The sequence below is a fragment of the Aphelocoma coerulescens genome, chromosome 12, assembly GCF_041296385.1.
Source record: "Aphelocoma coerulescens isolate FSJ_1873_10779 chromosome 12, UR_Acoe_1.0, whole genome shotgun sequence".
Classification (NCBI taxonomy): domain Eukaryota; kingdom Metazoa; phylum Chordata; class Aves; order Passeriformes; family Corvidae; genus Aphelocoma; species Aphelocoma coerulescens.
This window is the reverse complement of record NC_091026.1, coordinates 3,384,242-3,402,965: the sequence shown is the minus strand read 5'-3', so window position 1 is coordinate 3,402,965 and position 18,724 is coordinate 3,384,242. Positions and strand designations below refer to the sequence as shown.

Genomic DNA, 18,724 nt, shown 5'->3' with positions numbered 1-18,724 from the left:
CCATCTGGGACCTTTGCCTGCGAACGACGTAGCTCAGGAGTTGAGTGCTTTCACTTTTCCTTCTTCGGAGACACACAGGAGTCGGGCATGAAAGAAGGTAACAGCAGAACCCTTCTAACGGTGCCATTCCTAGGAAGAGCTTAAGGCAGGCACTGCAGAGCAATACGGTGTAAAGAGGGTCTGGATCCAGGGGATTTTCAGCGGCAGAAGCCAGTAATTAGGCAGAAGCATTCTGATCTTCATTTCTACTTGCCAGGCTTGCGGTAGATTAAGGAGAGGTAACTCGTGCTTGCATCTCAGAGTTCTGAAAGGCGGGCTTTGAGAGAGAAGGCAGTGGGGTCTTTGCAGAGTGGTGAAAAAGCTTGTTGTCATCCCCTAAATTTCTCAAACAGGGAAAAAGGTGACACACCAGTCCTGGCAAGTTTCATAGAACCCAACCAGATTGCAAAGAAAATGTGTGTTAATGTAGAGTGAAGAGCAAAATCCTGGAGCTGACCCCAAGATTCAAGAATATTTTATTAGTTACTGAATTCTATTCTTGGACCTTTAGAGAATGGAAGCTGAATGACACATCATCATTGGCATGTCCTAACCTCAGATAAAATGAGGCCTTATGAAATGAAGATGAAACAATATTAAATCAAGTCACAGTCTTGTAGGAAAGAAAAGAAACTGTGCAAAGTTACCCAAAAGATTAAAAAACCCAAGGTGCTTTGTGTGCAACAGCACAAAGCAACAAGCCCCCCACACTTCTGCTGAATTCAGAAGGTAGTTAGTGTCTTCTGAATGCAGCGATCAAGGTTTAGGAATACGTGGGAGATGCCTAGAACAAAGGGGAAAATACTGGAGCAGAGATTTAGCTCAGAAAATCTGAGGGGAGAAGATTCTGTCCTTCCTAAATCTGCCTTCTCCAGTGTAAGTATTTCACTTGAAAGGAAGGACTTTTCCTGGCAAGTAGAGGAATAACCTGGTTTTGGCTTTTTTTTCTTTTTTGGTGCTGTTATATTGCAGAGCCTTACATACTGGGACCAATAAAACCGGTAAAAGTCACGTGGCAAGAGGATCCACGTTTCCAAGACAGCAGTTCTGAGAGTGATGATGAGCCTGAGCCATCAGAAATTGGAAAGGACCGAGAAATGCAAGTTCCATTTGTATTGGTTCTCTCCTTGGTTGTCGTAGTTGGATGCTGTGGGCATATTAAGAGCAGCACTCAGGAAATGGGAAACGGACGTTGCACACCTCTGAGCAGTGAAAGTCATCTTGGACAAACCGTTTGTGCTGCACAGAGTCAAAACTCCCAGCAGCCCCTTTGATGTGAAGTTGAATATGAAGAGAGAGAAGTTGAGCACAAGAAATTAACTGGGTCGTTTTGGGTTGACCAAACCCAATCTGAGTTTGGCCAAAAGCCAAAGACACAGTCAGTTTTCTTTTAAAAAGTGGGGGTTTTTATAGAAGGCTCTGTTTGGTTACTGTGGAGTAAAGCTCTTCAATGTTTACCGTTTCTCTGAAGCGCTGCAGCTTTAACTCATGTTCATGGAATTTGGTAGTGCCTTTTAGGATGCTAAAATCCCTTTGTACTTGTCCAGGTTTCTTTCTTTACCCCACACGGAAAGTGCTAGAGTTTTCTTCTTCTCCAAAGATGATGAACGCCTAAGAGGTACAACTGAACTTATTCACCCCTTTTGTATTTTTTTCTTTTTAAACTCTTACTGGAATTCAGTGAGGAAAAAATGCTGCCCGCTTATGAATGGTTTGTAGTCAACATTTGCCACCCTTACTTGGGGTCTAGGTTGTGGTAGCAGCCCGTGAGGAAGTCCTGGCAAAATAAAGGCTGAGCAGCTGTCTGGCTTTCTTGTCTTTCAGATAATTGCCTAATGGGTATCTGGACTTTTGGAGCTTACCAAAAAGATAGTCACTGGACAAGTTGCCTAGACATTTCAGACCCTTTCAGGCATGTATATCATCTTTATTTTTTTCCTGTCTTTCTGCTGCTATCATTAAGAATGTTGAGTATTCTTATCAGCCACATATGCCCTTCTTTGTCCTCATGAATCTTGGTTTTTCTCTTCTGAATCCAGTGAATTTTGTACTTAAAAACAAAGGAAACAACAACCAAAGAAAACATACAATGCCCTAAAACATTCCACAGGCCACCAAAACAATAGCTTGTTACATGTGATAGAACACAGTTCTAGGACAGGCTTCTTTCTTGAGACCTACTAGGTAACTCTGATGCAATAACTGATGTGTTCATACAGTTACCATCCTGCGTGCTTCCAGTCTGCCTGATTTACAGCGCGCGTTAAAATGGGGATCGCAGTCATCAGCAGCCATCAGTTTTGGGGGGAGATGTGGGATCCTGGTGTTGAGCTTTTACTGGAGCAGCTGCTATTTCACTGCAATCTAGATTTCAGCATGTTCAGGAGAACTGCTGCTGCCTTTCATTCTTCGTAGTACACGAGGCTGTAACACAGAACATTTCTGTTGGAGCCCACGTGTGGTGGTGGGGGGAAGAGAATAGGAAGGATGCGAAGAATAGGGCTGCTGACTTTATTGCTGTGTTGCTCATGAGTGATCCAAGCAGCAGCAGCAGCAGAAGTGTTTAACCCTTATAATTGGTTCTTTGTTTTGTGCAGAAGGCCCAAAGTTATTTTGTAGATCTGTAGAGCTCAGTGAAGAAAAAGAGGATTGGGAAGACAGACGTAGATTATTGCTTGAGGTGAGTGTGAAACGTCCGTTCCCTGGTAACTGTGGCTGAAAGCTGAGCATGAGGAGGGAACAGGGCTATGAATCTGCATGAGAAATTAATTCAGGACCTCAACAAGAGCCTGAAACTTTGTAATTACCAGAGAACAAAAGTGGTTTAGTATACTGGTGTGTATAACATCAGGTTGTGACGTCACTCAGGTAAACCACTAAATCTCTGCACGTTACAGGACAGGACCAGCGACTTAACTGTACATAAAGAAAGTGTTCAAGAGAAAGAGTGAATTTAGAGACTTCTCCTAATAGTGGATTCAGAAACTTCTAATAATAATACGTTGGATTTTCACTATTTTCAGGAATGCCGGAAGAAGCATAAGGACGCCAAAAGAAAAGTGAAAGCAAACCAATAAAGCTTCTTTTACTGATGAGAAGTGTGTCATGTTTCTTCCTTGAAGAAGTTGCCAAACAATGTTACTTTGGAAATCCTTTCCAAGATCTAATAGGAAAAACTATTGGCCAACACTGTCAGCCTGTGTTTCTGAACAGGTATACATGTCCTGTGTCAATTCAAGGTTTGTACCAGGGGTTGGGGTTTTCTGTGTGTAGGGCTTCAATGTCAGTTGCTTCTTGGCCGGACTTTTGATAATTAGATCATGTAACGAAGACAACATTTTACTGTGTCCTCCTGTCCAGTGCTGCACAGGGTTGGGAAAGAGCAGGTAGCTCTGTGTCTATACATAACTTGCAGGGGCAGCACAGGAGCAGCTCCCAGGGCCTGGGGAACAAGGAGGTTCATGGCGCCGAGGACAAAGTGTCCAGAGCTCGGCATTGTCCGGCTGAGCTCTTCTGGTTCCTTCTGCTTCCAGCCCTTGCCAAGACACGGGTTCACTACAGACCCCGGGGTGCCACTTCCCAACTTAGCCCTCTTCCTCTGCCTCCTCCCTGCCTCCTGGATAAAGGCACTCCCTGGCATTGCACCAGCTGTGCCTCCCTCCTAGTTCAGTGAAGGCATCCTTGTCCTCCCAAGGTGCCTCTCCCATGGAGACAGGAAAATTGATGAACTCCCCCTGCCCCGGCATCAGGCAGGTGCAGGGTGTCCCTGCTCGTCACCCCTTGCTTTCCAGGGGTCCCGCTGATTGTTCTAGAAGCCATTGATCTGGATTTTCCAGGAGCATGCCTGCAAAGACATGAATGAGAAAAGGCCAAAAGAACGGTTTGTGCTTCTCTTCTAGCTGTTTTTTTCAATTTATTTATTTGCTAGTAGGAAGGCATGGACCAAACTGGCAAAAGTGCCTTTCATGTGGGAAAAGCATCCTCCTGCATTTGACTTCTGAGTCGAGGACTGGTTCAAGCTCTCCAGTCAGCTGCACGCAGAAAACTCCCACTGAATTCTCTGGGTTTCCATCAGAGTCAGTGTAAAAGCTGACGTTTCTCAGGAGCTTAACACTAACTTTTCCATTTAATACTAAATGTCAAAGTTGTTAGTTCATAGGGTGACAGGATAATTGAGGTTGGGAGCCACGTGTGGTGGTCTCCAGTTTTATCTCCTGTTCCCAACACTGATCAGCAAGAGCATCAAATCAGGTTCCTCTGGGATTTCTCCAGACAGGTGTCAGGGAAAACGTCGCTCCACCTGGGGCAGCTTTTGAATCTGTCCAGTGCAAGAGAGCCCACAAGCTCTCTGGGCAGCCGACTGCCAGGGGCAGGAGCCCTGGAGTGGCACTGCCTGAACAGCCCCTTTCTGCCAACAGTGCCACCCTCGATGGCTGCCCCAGGGCCTGGCATCTGACCCTGCACTTGCTGCAGGAGCCCCTGCCCTGGTTGGGCTCTGACCAAAGGCTCGGACCCATCTCAGAACCTCGGTTCCCAAGGGGGCAGCCTCAAATGGGTGGCGTGGGACTGAGGCCATCGCTGCCCCCATTTTGGGTGCACGTTGCTGATGTCAGAGTGGCCATTGTGACCCGTGCGACCAAGGCCACAAGAGGGAACGCTGAGCTCAGGCCAGCGTGTGTCAGTGCGACCTGACAACGGGAGGGGAAGGTAGGACAGGGACAGGGCTGCCCAGGGGCCAGAGGGGCCCCACACCTCGGGGCTCTGGGCCTGTGCTGCAGGCTCACCTGCCTCTTCCTTCCCAGACGCAGCAGAGGAACATCCACGGGAGACAGCAGTGTTCCTCGACGCTGTGACGGGAGGAGAAGGCGGACTGGAGCAGGGCTCACGCAGGGCTCACCAGGGAGTAGTGCCCTCGTGGCTCTGGGCCTGTTCTACAAACTCCCCACACTCTTCTTTCTCCCACAAAAGGAGAGGACGAGCCCCTGGAGAAGACCGCGGTGTTTCTGCACAGGGACTCACTGCTGACAAGAGCCATGGCAGAAGGGAAGCAGGAGGCCCCTGATGCCAGAGAGCCAGGTGAGGGCAAAGCAGCCCTCCCGCAGGCTGGCACAGGGGCTGTCGGGGCAGCCAGCGTGGGGCCCGGAGCGGAGGCAGGGGGAGGCAGGAGCTGCCCAGCCATGCTGGGGCTGGGAGCCTCCTTCCTCCCCAAGGGGGGCCCAGCCGGGCCAGGGGGCAGCTGTGGGGACACCCGTGCCCGCGCTGTCCCCTGCTCCCCAAGGCCTCCAGGCCTGCCCATCAGCCAGGCAGGCAGGGCCAGAGCAGCCCTTGGGGCCGATGCTGCGGGCTAAGAGCCCCGCAGAGGTGCCCGGTGCCATTGGCTCTGTCCCCTGCAGCATGCCTGCTGTGCCGCCGCGCAGAGGCTGACCCGGACATCTGCGGCGACAAATGGGAGAAGCACGGGCTCTGTGCCCACGTCTTCTGCCTGGTGAGCTGCGCTGAGCCTCTCTCCAGCACTGCAGTGGGCAGCCCCTGCCACTCTCTCCTCATCAGCTCCCTGCCTTTGCCACAGAATTTCGCCAGCCTCATTTTTCAACAAGACAGTGATCGGATTGGACTCAAGGGGTTTCGCCCTCGCGATATCCAACTTGCAGTCAGCCGGGCGGCTCAGCAGGTGAGAGCCTGACAAGAGCAGGGAGGCTTGTGCCAGGCGAGGTTTGCCAGGGCTTAGCCCAGACCCCACAAAAGAAAGGCCGGCCCTTCCCACCAGCTGTGGGACAAAAGTCTGGCTCCCAGCAGCTCCACAGAGGCTCTGGCACAGGAGCCTCTTCCTCCAGGCGGGTCTGTGGGCTGAGACCCAGCAGCGGCCACAGTCCTGCGCCCTGCCCGGAGCCGTGGGGCTGCCTGGGGAGGCCCGAGGCTGCCTCTGATGGGGCTGCTTGGCTCTTTCCAGCACTGCTGCGTCTGTGGGGAGACTGGGGCCACCATCATGTGCTGTCACAAAGACTGCGACAGATGGTTCCACCTGCCCTGTGCCAAGGAGGGTCACTGTGTGACTAACTACATAACCCCATACAGGTACGTCCTCTCCCGTTCTGGCCACCCCTGCAGAAGGACCCAGCACGTCTCACTTTGCCCATCCCTTTTCCCCCAGGTCCTACTGCCCTGAGCACTCCCCAGAACAGGATGTGACGGTGATTCCGGAGCCGGGCACCGAATGCCCCATCTGCATGGAGCCTGTGGAGGAGAGAAAGAGCTACACAACACTGGTGTGCCCAGCGTGCAAAAGGGCCTGGTTCCACAGGGACTGCATCCAGGTAGGAGCCATTCCCGCAGCCCCGGGGCACAGCAGGTGCTCAGCAGCACCAGGGCCTTGCTCACACTGCTGCTGTTTGCCCTGCAGGGACAGGCCTTGCGCGCTGGTGCATTGTACTTCCAGTGCCCCCTCTGCAGAGACGATGATGAGTTTCTTGTCCAAATGTTCATCATGGGGATCCGAATCCCCTTCAGGTCGGTGTCATTCTGCCTGGCTCACAACACAGGAGGGGGCAGCTGCTGTGCCAGGGCCTGCCCCCGCAGTCCTGGCCCTGCCCTGTCCCGTGAGTTTGGGCTTCAGCTTCACGCAAGACTTGGAAAAGCACTGGAGGAAGAGCAGGGACAGCCTGTACCTCCAGGATGGTGGAGCAGCACGAGCTCATCGGCTTCTCCTTTCCTCATCAGAGAGCCAACATGGGAGGACAACGATGCCTTTGCAGAATTAGGAGACAGGCACAGCCAGTGCAATGCCAGGAAGTGCCTTTATCCAGGAGGCAGGGAGGAGGCAGAGGAAGAGGGGTAAGTTGGGCAGCTGCACCCCAGGGCTCTGCAGGGAACCTGTGTCTTGGCAAGGGCTCGAAGCAGAAGGAGCCAGAAGAAGAGCTCAGCCGGACAATCCCGAGCTGTGGACGCTTTGTCCTCAGTGCCATGAAACCATTTGTTTTCCCAGGCCCTGGGAACTGCTCCTGTGCTCCTCCTGTGCTGCTGAGGGCACCCACAGGCGCTGCTCTGGCCTCAGAAACGACACACCCAGCTGGGAGTGCGACAGCTGTGCTGATCTGGGCACAGGTATGAGGCAACGCAGCTGCGTGGCCCTGGGCTGGGGTCAGTGCCAAGGCTGGGCTTGGCAGAGCCTGTCCGCTCCTGGAGGGCTGGGGGCACCGCACTGGCCTGGCCTGGCCCAGGCCTGCTGGGCCCCTCTCATTCCTTCTTCCCCTTACAGCCCCCAGGGATGAGCCGGAGCTCTATGCCCCCAGGGATGAACTGGAGCTCAATGTCCCCAGCCTGGCTGGACAGTCAGGATTGGAACCTTCCCATGGATTGGAGCCTTCCCATGGCTCTGCACAATCCGAGGCCATCAGCCCCAACTCTGGCATCCTGGCACCATCGGGTGTGCCTCCCCTGTCTCCATCTCCAGAGACCAGCAAACGCAGCAGCGTCCAACATGCACCAATGGGGCAGCTGCTGCAATCTTCCTCGCTGGAGAGCAGCAGCCCCTGCATGGAGAGTGAGGTGACATCAAGGTCATCAGACACCAGCCATTCCAGAAGCTCTGGGTCTGACCGCAGGCGAAATCGCTCTCGCTGGCAAAGCTGGGCCTCAAATCCACCTGTCCGATCGAGGAGTCGCCGTGACAGGAGCCAGAGCACAGCACCAAGGGCTGAGAGGCCCAGGCACAGAAGGACACCATCGGAGACATCCCCCAGACGCAGCCGCACCCGCCAGCGACGTCGGGCCTCAAATCCACCGGTGCGGTCGAGGAGTCGCCGTGACAGGAGCCGCAGGACAGCACCAAGGGCTGAGACGCCCAGGCCAAGGGAGACAGCATCAGGGACATCCACCAGGAGCAACCGCTCCCGCCAGCGACGTCGGGCCTCAAATCCACCGGTGCGGTCGAGGAGTCGCCGTGACAGCAGCCGCAGGACAGCACCAAGGGCTGAGACGCCCAGGCGTAGGGTGACATTGTCGGAGACATCCACCAGGAGCAACCGCTCCCGCCAGCGACGTCGGGCCTCAACTCAGGCCTCGAAAAGCAGCATGTAGTGTCATCTTTTCTTTCTAGTCCGTCTGCTCTCTGCCGTAAGTGAAGGTGAGGAAGCTCAATACAGGGACCTTGAGATTTGCAGGTCTCTGAGAAAAGTGTATTAACTCTTGACATTGCTATTGGCAGGAATCTGTGCTAAATACCTGATTTCTATGTTACCACCTATTAAGTGAAAAGTCACTTAAGGGGGTGGCTAATTAAAAAGGACACTTGCTCCTGCCTTTAGACTCAAACCTCAGATGTTTCCCCACTGCTTCCCCTTGATAGTGAACCACTCCTTAATGGGCTTGGATACGTTTAGGGAGACAGAAGAGCAAGGTGGCTCTTAGGGAAGCTGTCTTTGGAAAGGACATGTGCTGTGTTGCTATCCTTGAACAATCTGATTTCAGGAAAGCCAAAAGGAAGAAGAAAGAAGAGAGTGAGACACTGCCTCAAGTGTCTGAAGAAATCTATTACGACATTGCTGCTGATTTAAAAGACTTGTTTGGACCTTCAAAGAACAAACCAGAAAACACTGAGGACATACCCTTGGGACAAAGAGGATGCGCAGGACTCTGTCCCAGCTGACCATCTGGGACCTTTGCCTGCGAACGACGTAGCTCAGGAGTCGAGTGCTTTCACTTTTCCTTCTTCGGAGACACACAGGAGTCGGGCATGAAAGAAGGTAACAGCAGAACCCTTCTAACGGTGCCATTCCTAGGAAGAGCTTAAGGCAGGCACTGCAGAGCAATACGGTGTAAAGAGGGTCTGGATCCAGGGGATTTTCAGCGGCAGAAGCCAGTAATTAGGCAGAAGCATTCTGATCTTCATTTCTACTTGCCAGGCTTGCGGTAGATTAAGGAGAGGTAACTCATGCTTGCATCTCAGAGTTCTGAAAGGCGGGCTTTGAGAGAGAAGGCAGTGGGGTCTTTGCAGAGTGGTGAAAAAGCTTGTTGTCATCCCCTAAATTTCTCAAACAGGGAAAAAGGTGACACACCAGTCCTGGCAAGTTTCATAGAACCCAACCAGATTGCAAAGAAAATGTGTGTTAATGTAGAGTGAAGAGCAAAATCCTGGAGCTGACCCCAAGATTCAAGAATATTTTATTAGTTACTGAATTCTATTCTTGGACCTTTAGAGAATGGAAGCTGAATGACACATCATCATTGGCATGTCCTAACCTCAGATAAAATGAGGCCTTATGAAATGAAGATGAAACAATATTAAATCAAGTCACAGTCTTGTAGGAAAGAAAAGAAACTGTGCAAAGTTACCCAAAAGATTAAAAAACCCAAGGTGCTTTGTGTGCAACAGCACAAAGCAACAAGCCCCCCACACTTCTGCTGAATTCAGAAGGTAGTTAGTGTCTTCTGAATGCAGCGATCAAGGTTTAGGAATACGTGGGAGATGCCTAGAACAAAGGGGAAAATACTGGAGCAGAGATTTAGCTCAGAAAATCTGAGGGGAGAAGATTCTGTCCTTCCTAAATCTGCCTTCTCCAGTGTAAGTATTTCACTTGAAAGGAAGGACTTTTCCTGGCAAGTAGAGGAATAACCTGGTTTTGGCTTTTTTTTCTTTTTTGGTGCTGTTATATTGCAGAGCCTTACATACTGGGACCAATAAAACCGGTAAAAGTCACGTGGCAAGAGGATCCACGTTTCCAAGACAGCAGTTCTGAGAGTGATGATGAGCCTGAGCCATCAGAAATTGGAAAGGACCGAGAAATGCAAGTTCCATTTGTATTGGTTCTCTCCTTGGTTGTCGTAGTTGGATGCTGTGGGCATATTAAGAGCAGCACTCAGGAAATGGGAAACGGACGTTGCACACCTCTGAGCAGTGAAAGTCATCTTGGACAAACCGTTTGTGCTGCACAGAGTCAAAACTCCCAGCAGCCCCTTTGATGTGAAGTTGAATATGAAGAGAGAGAAGTTGAGCACAAGAAATTAACTGGGTCGTTTTGGGTTGACCAAACCCAATCTGAGTTTGGCCAAAAGCCAAAGACACAGTCAGTTTTCTTTTAAAAAGTGGGGGTTTTTATAGAAGGCTCTGTTTGGTTACTGTGGAGTAAAGCTCTTCAATGTTTACCGTTTCTCTGAAGCGCTGCAGCTTTAACTCATGTTCATGGAATTTGGTAGTGCCTTTTAGGATGCTAAAATCCCTTTGTACTTGTCCAGGTTTCTTTCTTTACCCCACACGGAAAGTGCTAGAGTTTTCTTCTTCTCCAAAGATGATGAACGCCTAAGAGGTACAACTGAACTTATTCACCCCTTTTGTATTTTTTTCTTTTTAAACTCTTACTGGAATTCAGTGAGGAAAAAATGCTGCCCGCTTATGAATGGTTTGTAGTCAACATTTGCCACCCTTACTTGGGGTCTAGGTTGTGGTAGCAGCCCGTGAGGAAGTCCTGGCAAAATAAAGGCTGAGCAGCTGTCTGGCTTTCTTGTCTTTCAGATAATTGCCTAATGGGTATCTGGACTTTTGGAGCTTACCAAAAAGATAGTCACTGGACAAGTTGCCTAGACATTTCAGACCCTTTCAGGCATGTATATCATCTTTATTTTTTTCCTGTCTTTCTGCTGCTATCATTAAGAATGTTGAGTATTCTTATCAGCCACATATGCCCTTCTTTGTCCTCATGAATCTTGGTTTTTCTCTTCTGAATCCAGTGAATTTTGTACTTAAAAACAAAGGAAACAACAACCAAAGAAAACATACAATGCCCTAAAACATTCCACAGGCCACCAAAACAATAGCTTGTTACATGTGATAGAACACAGTTCTAGGACAGGCTTCTTTCTTGAGACCTACTAGGTAACTCTGATGCAATAACTGATGTGTTCATACAGTTACCATCCTGCGTGCTTCCAGTCTGCCTGATTTACAGCGCGCGTTAAAATGGGGATCGCAGTCATCAGCAGCCATCAGTTTTGGGGGGAGATGTGGGATCCTGGTGTTGAGCTTTTACTGGAGCAGCTGCTATTTCACTGCAATCTAGATTTCAGCATGTTCAGGAGAACTGCTGCTGCCTTTCATTCTTCGTAGTACACGAGGCTGTAACACAGAACATTTCTGTTGGAGCCCACGTGTGGTGGTGGGGGGAAGAGAATAGGAAGGATGCGAAGAATAGGGCTGCTGACTTTATTGCTGTGTTGCTCATGAGTGATCCAAGCAGCAGCAGCAGCAGAAGTGTTTAACCCTTATAATTGGTTCTTTGTTTTGTGCAGAAGGCCCAAAGTTATTTTGTAGATCTGTAGAGCTCAGTGAAGAAAAAGAGGATTGGGAAGACAGACGTAGATTATTGCTTGAGGTGAGTGTGAAACGTCCGTTCCCTGGTAACTGTGGCTGAAAGCTGAGCATGAGGAGGGAACAGGGCTATGAATCTGCATGAGAAATTAATTCAGGACCTCAACAAGAGCCTGAAACTTTGTAATTACCAGAGAACAAAAGTGGTTTAGTATACTGGTGTGTATAACATCAGGTTGTGACGTCACTCAGGTAAACCACTAAATCTCTGCACGTTACAGGACAGGACCAGCGACTTAACTGTACATAAAGAAAGTGTTCAAGAGAAAGAGTGAATTTAGAGACTTCTCCTAATAGTGGATTCAGAAACTTCTAATAATAATACGTTGGATTTTCACTATTTTCAGGAATGCCGGAAGAAGCATAAGGACGCCAAAAGAAAAGTGAAAGCAAACCAATAAAGCTTCTTTTACTGATGAGAAGTGTGTCATGTTTCTTCCTTGAAGAAGTTGCCAAACAATGTTACTTTGGAAATCCTTTCCAAGATCTAATAGGAAAAACTATTGGCCAACACTGTCAGCCTGTGTTTCTGAACAGGTATACATGTCCTGTGTCAATTCAAGGTTTGTACCAGGGGTTGGGGTTTTCTGTGTGTAGGGCTTCAATGTCAGTTGCTTCTTGGCCGGACTTTTGATAATTAGATCATGTAACGAAGACAACATTTTACTGTGTCCTCCTGTCCAGTGCTGCACAGGGTTGGGAAAGAGCAGGTAGCTCTGTGTCTATACATAACTTGCAGGGGCAGCACAGGAGCAGCTCCCAGGGCCTGGGGAACAAGGAGGTTCATGGCGCCGAGGACAAAGTGTCCAGAGCTCGGCATTGTCCGGCTGAGCTCTTCTGGTTCCTTCTGCTTCCAGCCCTTGCCAAGACACGGGTTCACTACAGACCCCGGGGTGCCACTTCCCAACTTAGCCCTCTTCCTCTGCCTCCTCCCTGCCTCCTGGATAAAGGCACTCCCTGGCATTGCACCAGCTGTGCCTCCCTCCTAGTTCAGTGAAGGCATCCTTGTCCTCCCAAGGTGCCTCTCCCATGGAGACAGGAAAATTGATGAACTCCCCCTGCCCCGGCATCAGGCAGGTGCAGGGTGTCCCTGCTCGTCACCCCTTGCTTTCCAGGGGTCCCGCTGATTGTTCTAGAAGCCATTGATCTGGATTTTCCAGGAGCATGCCTGCAAAGACATGAATGAGAAAAGGCCAAAAGAACGGTTTGTGCTTCTCTTCTAGCTGTTTTTTTCAATTTATTTATTTGCTAGTAGGAAGGCATGGACCAAACTGGCAAAAGTGCCTTTCATGTGGGAAAAGCATCCTCCTGCATTTGACTTCTGAGTCGAGGACTGGTTCAAGCTCTCCAGTCAGCTGCACGCAGAAAACTCCCACTGAATTCTCTGGGTTTCCATCAGAGTCAGTGTAAAAGCTGACGTTTCTCAGGAGCTTAACACTAACTTTTCCATTTAATACTAAATGTCAAAGTTGTTAGTTCATAGGGTGACAGGATAATTGAGGTTGGGAGCCACGTGTGGTGGTCTCCAGTTTTATCTCCTGTTCCCAACACTGATCAGCAAGAGCATCAAATCAGGTTCCTCTGGGATTTCTCCAGACAGGTGTCAGGGAAAACGTCGCTCCACCTGGGGCAGCTTTTGAATCTGTCCAGTGCAAGAGAGCCCACAAGCTCTCTGGGCAGCCGACTGCCAGGGGCAGGAGCCCTGGAGTGGCACTGCCTGAACAGCCCCTTTCTGCCAACAGTGCCACCCTCGATGGCTGCCCCAGGGCCTGGCATCTGACCCTGCACTTGCTGCAGGAGCCCCTGCCCTGGTTGGGCTCTGACCAAAGGCTCGGACCCATCTCAGAACCTCGGTTCCCAAGGGGGCAGCCTCAAATGGGTGGCGTGGGACTGAGGCCATCGCTGCCCCCATTTTGGGTGCACGTTGCTGATGTCAGAGTGGCCATTGTGACCCGTGCGACCAAGGCCACAAGAGGGAACGCTGAGCTCAGGCCAGCGTGTGTCAGTGCGACCTGACAACGGGAGGGGAAGGTAGGACAGGGACAGGGCTGCCCAGGGGCCAGAGGGGCCCCACACCTCGGGGCTCTGGGCCTGTGCTGCAGGCTCACCTGCCTCTTCCTTCCCAGACGCAGCAGAGGAACATCCACGGGAGACAGCAGTGTTCCTCGACGCTGTGACGGGAGGAGAAGGCGGACTGGAGCAGGGCTCACGCAGGGCTCACCAGGGAGTAGTGCCCTCGTGGCTCTGGGCCTGTTCTACAAACTCCCCACACTCTTCTTTCTCCCACAAAAGGAGAGGACGAGCCCCTGGAGAAGACCGCGGTGTTTCTGCACAGGGACTCACTGCTGACAAGAGCCATGGCAGAAGGGAAGCAGGAGGCCCCTGATGCCAGAGAGCCAGGTGAGGGCAAAGCAGCCCTCCCGCAGGCTGGCACAGGGGCTGTCGGGGCAGCCAGCGTGGGGCCCGGAGCGGAGGCAGGGGGAGGCAGGAGCTGCCCAGCCATGCTGGGGCTGGGAGCCTCCTTCCTCCCCAAGGGGGGCCCAGCCGGGCCAGGGGGCAGCTGTGGGGACACCCGTGCCCGCGCTGTCCCCTGCTCCCCAAGGCCTCCAGGCCTGCCCATCAGCCAGGCAGGCAGGGCCAGAGCAGCCCTTGGGGCCGATGCTGCGGGCTAAGAGCCCCGCAGAGGTGCCCGGTGCCATTGGCTCTGTCCCCTGCAGCATGCCTGCTGTGCCGCCGCGCAGAGGCTGACCCGGACATCTGCGGCGACAAATGGGAGAAGCACGGGCTCTGTGCCCACGTCTTCTGCCTGGTGAGCTGCGCTGAGCCTCTCTCCAGCACTGCAGTGGGCAGCCCCTGCCACTCTCTCCTCATCAGCTCCCTGCCTTTGCCACAGAATTTCGCCAGCCTCATTTTTCAACAAGACAGTGATCGGATTGGACTCAAGGGGTTTCGCCCTCGCGATATCCAACTTGCAGTCAGCCGGGCGGCTCAGCAGGTGAGAGCCTGACAAGAGCAGGGAGGCTTGTGCCAGGCGAGGTTTGCCAGGGCTTAGCCCAGACCCCACAAAAGAAAGGCCGGCCCTTCCCACCAGCTGTGGGACAAAAGTCTGGCTCCCAGCAGCTCCACAGAGGCTCTGGCACAGGAGCCTCTTCCTCCAGGCGGGTCTGTGGGCTGAGACCCAGCAGCGGCCACAGTCCTGCGCCCTGCCCGGAGCCGTGGGGCTGCCTGGGGAGGCCCGAGGCTGCCTCTGATGGGGCTGCTTGGCTCTTTCCAGCACTGCTGCGTCTGTGGGGAGACTGGGGCCACCATCATGTGCTGTCACAAAGACTGCGACAGATGGTTCCACCTGCCCTGTGCCAAGGAGGGTCACTGTGTGACTAACTACATAACCCCATACAGGTACGTCCTCTCCCGTTCTGGCCACCCCTGCAGAAGGACCCAGCACGTCTCACTTTGCCCATCCCTTTTCCCCCAGGTCCTACTGCCCTGAGCACTCCCCAGAACAGGATGTGACGGTGATTCCGGAGCCGGGCACCGAATGCCCCATCTGCATGGAGCCTGTGGAGGAGAGAAAGAGCTACACAACACTGGTGTGCCCAGCGTGCAAAAGGGCCTGGTTCCACAGGGACTGCATCCAGGTAGGAGCCATTCCCGCAGCCCCGGGGCACAGCAGGTGCTCAGCAGCACCAGGGCCTTGCTCACACTGCTGCTGTTTGCCCTGCAGGGACAGGCCTTGCGCGCTGGTGCATTGTACTTCCAGTGCCCCCTCTGCAGAGACGATGATGAGTTTCTTGTCCAAATGTTCATCATGGGGATCCGAATCCCCTTCAGGTCGGTGTCATTCTGCCTGGCTCACAACACAGGAGGGGGCAGCTGCTGTGCCAGGGCCTGCCCCCGCAGTCCTGGCCCTGCCCTGTCCCGTGAGTTTGGGCTTCAGCTTCACGCAAGACTTGGAAAAGCACTGGAGGAAGAGCAGGGACAGCCTGTACCTCCAGGATGGTGGAGCAGCACGAGCTCATCGGCTTCTCCTTTCCTCATCAGAGAGCCAACATGGGAGGACAACGATGCCTTTGCAGAATTAGGAGACAGGCACAGCCAGTGCAATGCCAGGAAGTGCCTTTATCCAGGAGGCAGGGAGGAGGCAGAGGAAGAGGGGTAAGTTGGGCAGCTGCACCCCAGGGCTCTGCAGGGAACCTGTGTCTTGGCAAGGGCTCGAAGCAGAAGGAGCCAGAAGAAGAGCTCAGCCGGACAATCCCGAGCTGTGGACGCTTTGTCCTCAGTGCCATGAAACCATTTGTTTTCCCAGGCCCTGGGAACTGCTCCTGTGCTCCTCCTGTGCTGCTGAGGGCACCCACAGGCGCTGCTCTGGCCTCAGAAACGACACACCCAGCTGGGAGTGCGACAGCTGTGCTGATCTGGGCACAGGTATGAGGCAACGCAGCTGCGTGGCCCTGGGCTGGGGTCAGTGCCAAGGCTGGGCTTGGCAGAGCCTGTCCGCTCCTGGAGGGCTGGGGGCACCGCACTGGCCTGGCCTGGCCCAGGCCTGCTGGGCCCCTCTCATTCCTTCTTCCCCTTACAGCCCCCAGGGATGAGCCGGAGCTCTATGCCCCCAGGGATGAACTGGAGCTCAATGTCCCCAGCCTGGCTGGACAGTCAGGATTGGAACCTTCCCATGGATTGGAGCCTTCCCATGGCTCTGCACAATCCGAGGCCATCAGCCCCAACTCTGGCATCCTGGCACCATCGGGTGTGCCTCCCCTGTCTCCATCTCCAGAGACCAGCAAACGCAGCAGCGTCCAACATGCACCAATGGGGCAGCTGCTGCAATCTTCCTCGCTGGAGAGCAGCAGCCCCTGCATGGAGAGTGAGGTGACATCAAGGTCATCAGACACCAGCCATTCCAGAAGCTCTGGGTCTGACCGCAGGCGAAATCGCTCTCGCTGGCAAAGCTGGGCCTCAAATCCACCTGTCCGATCGAGGAGTCGCCGTGACAGGAGCCAGAGCACAGCACCAAGGGCTGAGAGGCCCAGGCACAGAAGGACACCATCGGAGACATCCCCCAGACGCAGCCGCACCCGCCAGCGACGTCGGGCCTCAAATCCACCGGTGCGGTCGAGGAGTCGCCGTGACAGGAGCCGCAGGACAGCACCAAGGGCTGAGACGCCCAGGCCAAGGGAGACAGCATCAGGGACATCCACCAGGAGCAACCGCTCCCGCCAGCGACGTCGGGCCTCAAATCCACCGGTGCGGTCGAGGAGTCGCCGTGACAGCAGCCGCAGGACAGCACCAAGGGCTGAGACGCCCAGGCGTAGGGTGACATTGTCGGAGACATCCACCAGGAGCAACCGCTCCCGCCAGCGACGTCGGGCCTCAACTCAGGCCTCGAAAAGCAGCATGTAGTGTCATCTTTTCTTTCTAGTCCGTCTGCTCTCTGCCGTAAGTGAAGGTGAGGAAGCTCAATACAGGGACCTTGAGATTTGCAGGTCTCTGAGAAAAGTGTATTAACTCTTGACATTGCTATTGGCAGGAATCTGTGCTAAATACCTGATTTCTATGTTACCACCTATTAAGTGAAAAGTCACTTAAGGGGGTGGCTAATTAAAAAGGACACTTGCTCCTGCCTTTAGACTCAAACCTCAGATGTTTCCCCACTGCTTCCCCTTGATAGTGAACCACTCCTTAATGGGCTTGGATACGTTTAGGGAGACAGAAGAGCAAGGTGGCTCTTAGGGAAGCTGTCTTTGGAAAGGACATGTGCTGTGTTGCTATCCTTGAACAATCTGATTTCAGGAAAGCCAAAAGGAAGAAGAAAGAAGAGAGTGAGACACTGCCTCAAGTGTCTGAAGAAATCTATTACGACATTGCTGCTGATTTAAAAGACTTGTTTGGACCTTCAAAGAACAAACCAGAAAACACTGAGGACATACCCTTGGGACAAAGAGGATGCGCAGGACTCTGTCCCAGCTGACCATCTGGGACCTTTGCCTGCGAACGACGTAGCTCAGGAGTCGAGTGCTTTCACTTTTCCTTCTTCGGAGACACACAGGAGTCGGGCATGAAAGAAGGTAACAGCAGAACCCTTCTAACGGTGCCATTCCTAGGAAGAGCTTAAGGCAGGCACTGCAGAGCAATACGGTGTAAAGAGGGTCTGGATCCAGGGGATTTTCAGCGGCAGAAGCCAGTAATTAGGCAGAAGCATTCTGATCTTCATTTCTACTTGCCAGGCTTGCGGTAGATTAAGGAGAGGTAACTCATGCTTGCATCTCAGAGTTCTGAAAGGCGGGCTTTGAGAGAGAAGGCAGTGGGGTCTTTGCAGAGTGGTGAAAAAGCTTGTTGTCATCCCCTAAATTTCTCAAACAGGGAAAAAGGTGACACACCAGTCCTGGCAAGTTTCATAGAACCCAACCAGATTGCAAAGAAAATGTGTGTTAATGTAGAGTGAAGAGCAAAATCCTGGAGCTGACCCCAAGATTCAAGAATATTTTATTAGTTACTGAATTCTATTCTTGGACCTTTAGAGAATGGAAGCTGAATGACACATCATCATTGGCATGTCCTAACCTCAGATAAAATGAGGCCTTATGAAATGAAGATGAAACAATATTAAATCAAGTCACAGTCTTGTAGGAAAGAAAAGAAACTGTGCAAAGTTACCCAAAAGATTAAAAAACCCAAGGTGCTTTGTGTGCAACAGCACAAAGCAACAAGCCCCCCACACTTCTGCTGAATTCAGAAGGTAGTTAGTGTCTTCTGAATGCAGCGATCAAGGTTTAGAAATACGTGGGAGATGCCTAGAACAAAGGGGAAAATACTGGAGCAGAGATTTAGCTCAGAAAATCTGAGGGGAGAAGATTCTGTCCTTCCTAAATCTGCCTTCTCCAGTGTAAGTATTTCACTTGAAAGGAAGGACTTTTCCTGGCAAGTAGAGGAATAACCTGGTTTTGGCTTTTTTTTCTTTTTTGGTGCTGTTATATTGCAGAGCCTTACATACTGGGACCAATAAAACCGGTAAAAGTCACGTGGCAAGAGGATCCACGTTTCCAAGACAGCAGTTCTGAGAGTGATGATGAGCCTGAGCCATCAGAAATTGGAAAGGACCGAGAAATGCAAGTTCCATTTGTATTGGTTCTCTCCTTGGTTGTCGTAGTTGGATGCTGTGGGCATATTAAGAGCAGCACTCAGGAAATGGGAAACGGACGTTGCACACCTCTGAGCAGTGAAAGTCATCTTGGACAAACCGTTTGTGCTGCACAGAGTCAAAACTCCCAGCAGCCCCTTTGATGTGAAGTTGAATATGAAGAGAGAGAAGTTGAGCACAAGAAATTA

General features: G+C 52.1%; 2 protein-coding genes across 2 annotated transcripts; both read left to right on the top strand.

The window, feature by feature from the left end:
- Positions 1–5,072: 5,072 nt before the first annotated feature.
- LOC138117748 (G2/M phase-specific E3 ubiquitin-protein ligase-like) lies at positions 5,073–8,115 on the top strand. The gene is made up of 9 exons (XM_069028305.1): positions 5,073–5,115; positions 5,433–5,524; positions 5,609–5,710; positions 5,990–6,114; positions 6,191–6,353; positions 6,440–6,550; positions 6,761–6,870; positions 7,022–7,140; positions 7,295–8,115. The coding sequence occupies exons 1-9, from the start codon at positions 5,073–5,075 to the stop codon at positions 8,113–8,115; spliced, it is 1,686 nt and encodes a 561-aa protein (XP_068884406.1).
- Positions 8,116–13,755: 5,640 nt separating this feature from the next.
- LOC138117747 (G2/M phase-specific E3 ubiquitin-protein ligase-like) lies at positions 13,756–16,798 on the top strand. The gene is made up of 9 exons (XM_069028304.1): positions 13,756–13,798; positions 14,116–14,207; positions 14,292–14,393; positions 14,673–14,797; positions 14,874–15,036; positions 15,123–15,233; positions 15,444–15,553; positions 15,705–15,823; positions 15,978–16,798. Exons 1-9 carry the CDS (start codon positions 13,756–13,758, stop codon positions 16,796–16,798), a joined length of 1,686 nt encoding a protein of 561 aa, XP_068884405.1.
- The last annotated feature ends 1,926 nt before the right edge of the window (positions 16,799–18,724 follow it).

Excerpts from the sequence above, each read along its gene's own strand:
- LOC138117748 (XM_069028305.1), top strand. The coding sequence starts at position 5,073 with ATGGCAGAAGGGAAGCAGGAGGCCCCTGATGCCAGAGAGCCAG. Across the intron at positions 5,711-5,989 it reads TCAGCCGGGCGGCTCAGCAG|CACTGCTGCGTCTGTGGGGA; the intron begins GTGAGAGCCTGA and ends GGCTCTTTCCAG. Across the intron at positions 6,354-6,439 it reads TCCACAGGGACTGCATCCAG|GGACAGGCCTTGCGCGCTGG; the intron begins GTAGGAGCCATT and ends TTTGCCCTGCAG.
- LOC138117747 (XM_069028304.1), top strand. The coding sequence starts at position 13,756 with ATGGCAGAAGGGAAGCAGGAGGCCCCTGATGCCAGAGAGCCAG. Across the intron at positions 14,394-14,672 it reads TCAGCCGGGCGGCTCAGCAG|CACTGCTGCGTCTGTGGGGA; the intron begins GTGAGAGCCTGA and ends GGCTCTTTCCAG. Across the intron at positions 14,798-14,873 it reads AACTACATAACCCCATACAG|GTCCTACTGCCCTGAGCACT; the intron begins GTACGTCCTCTC and ends CTTTTCCCCCAG.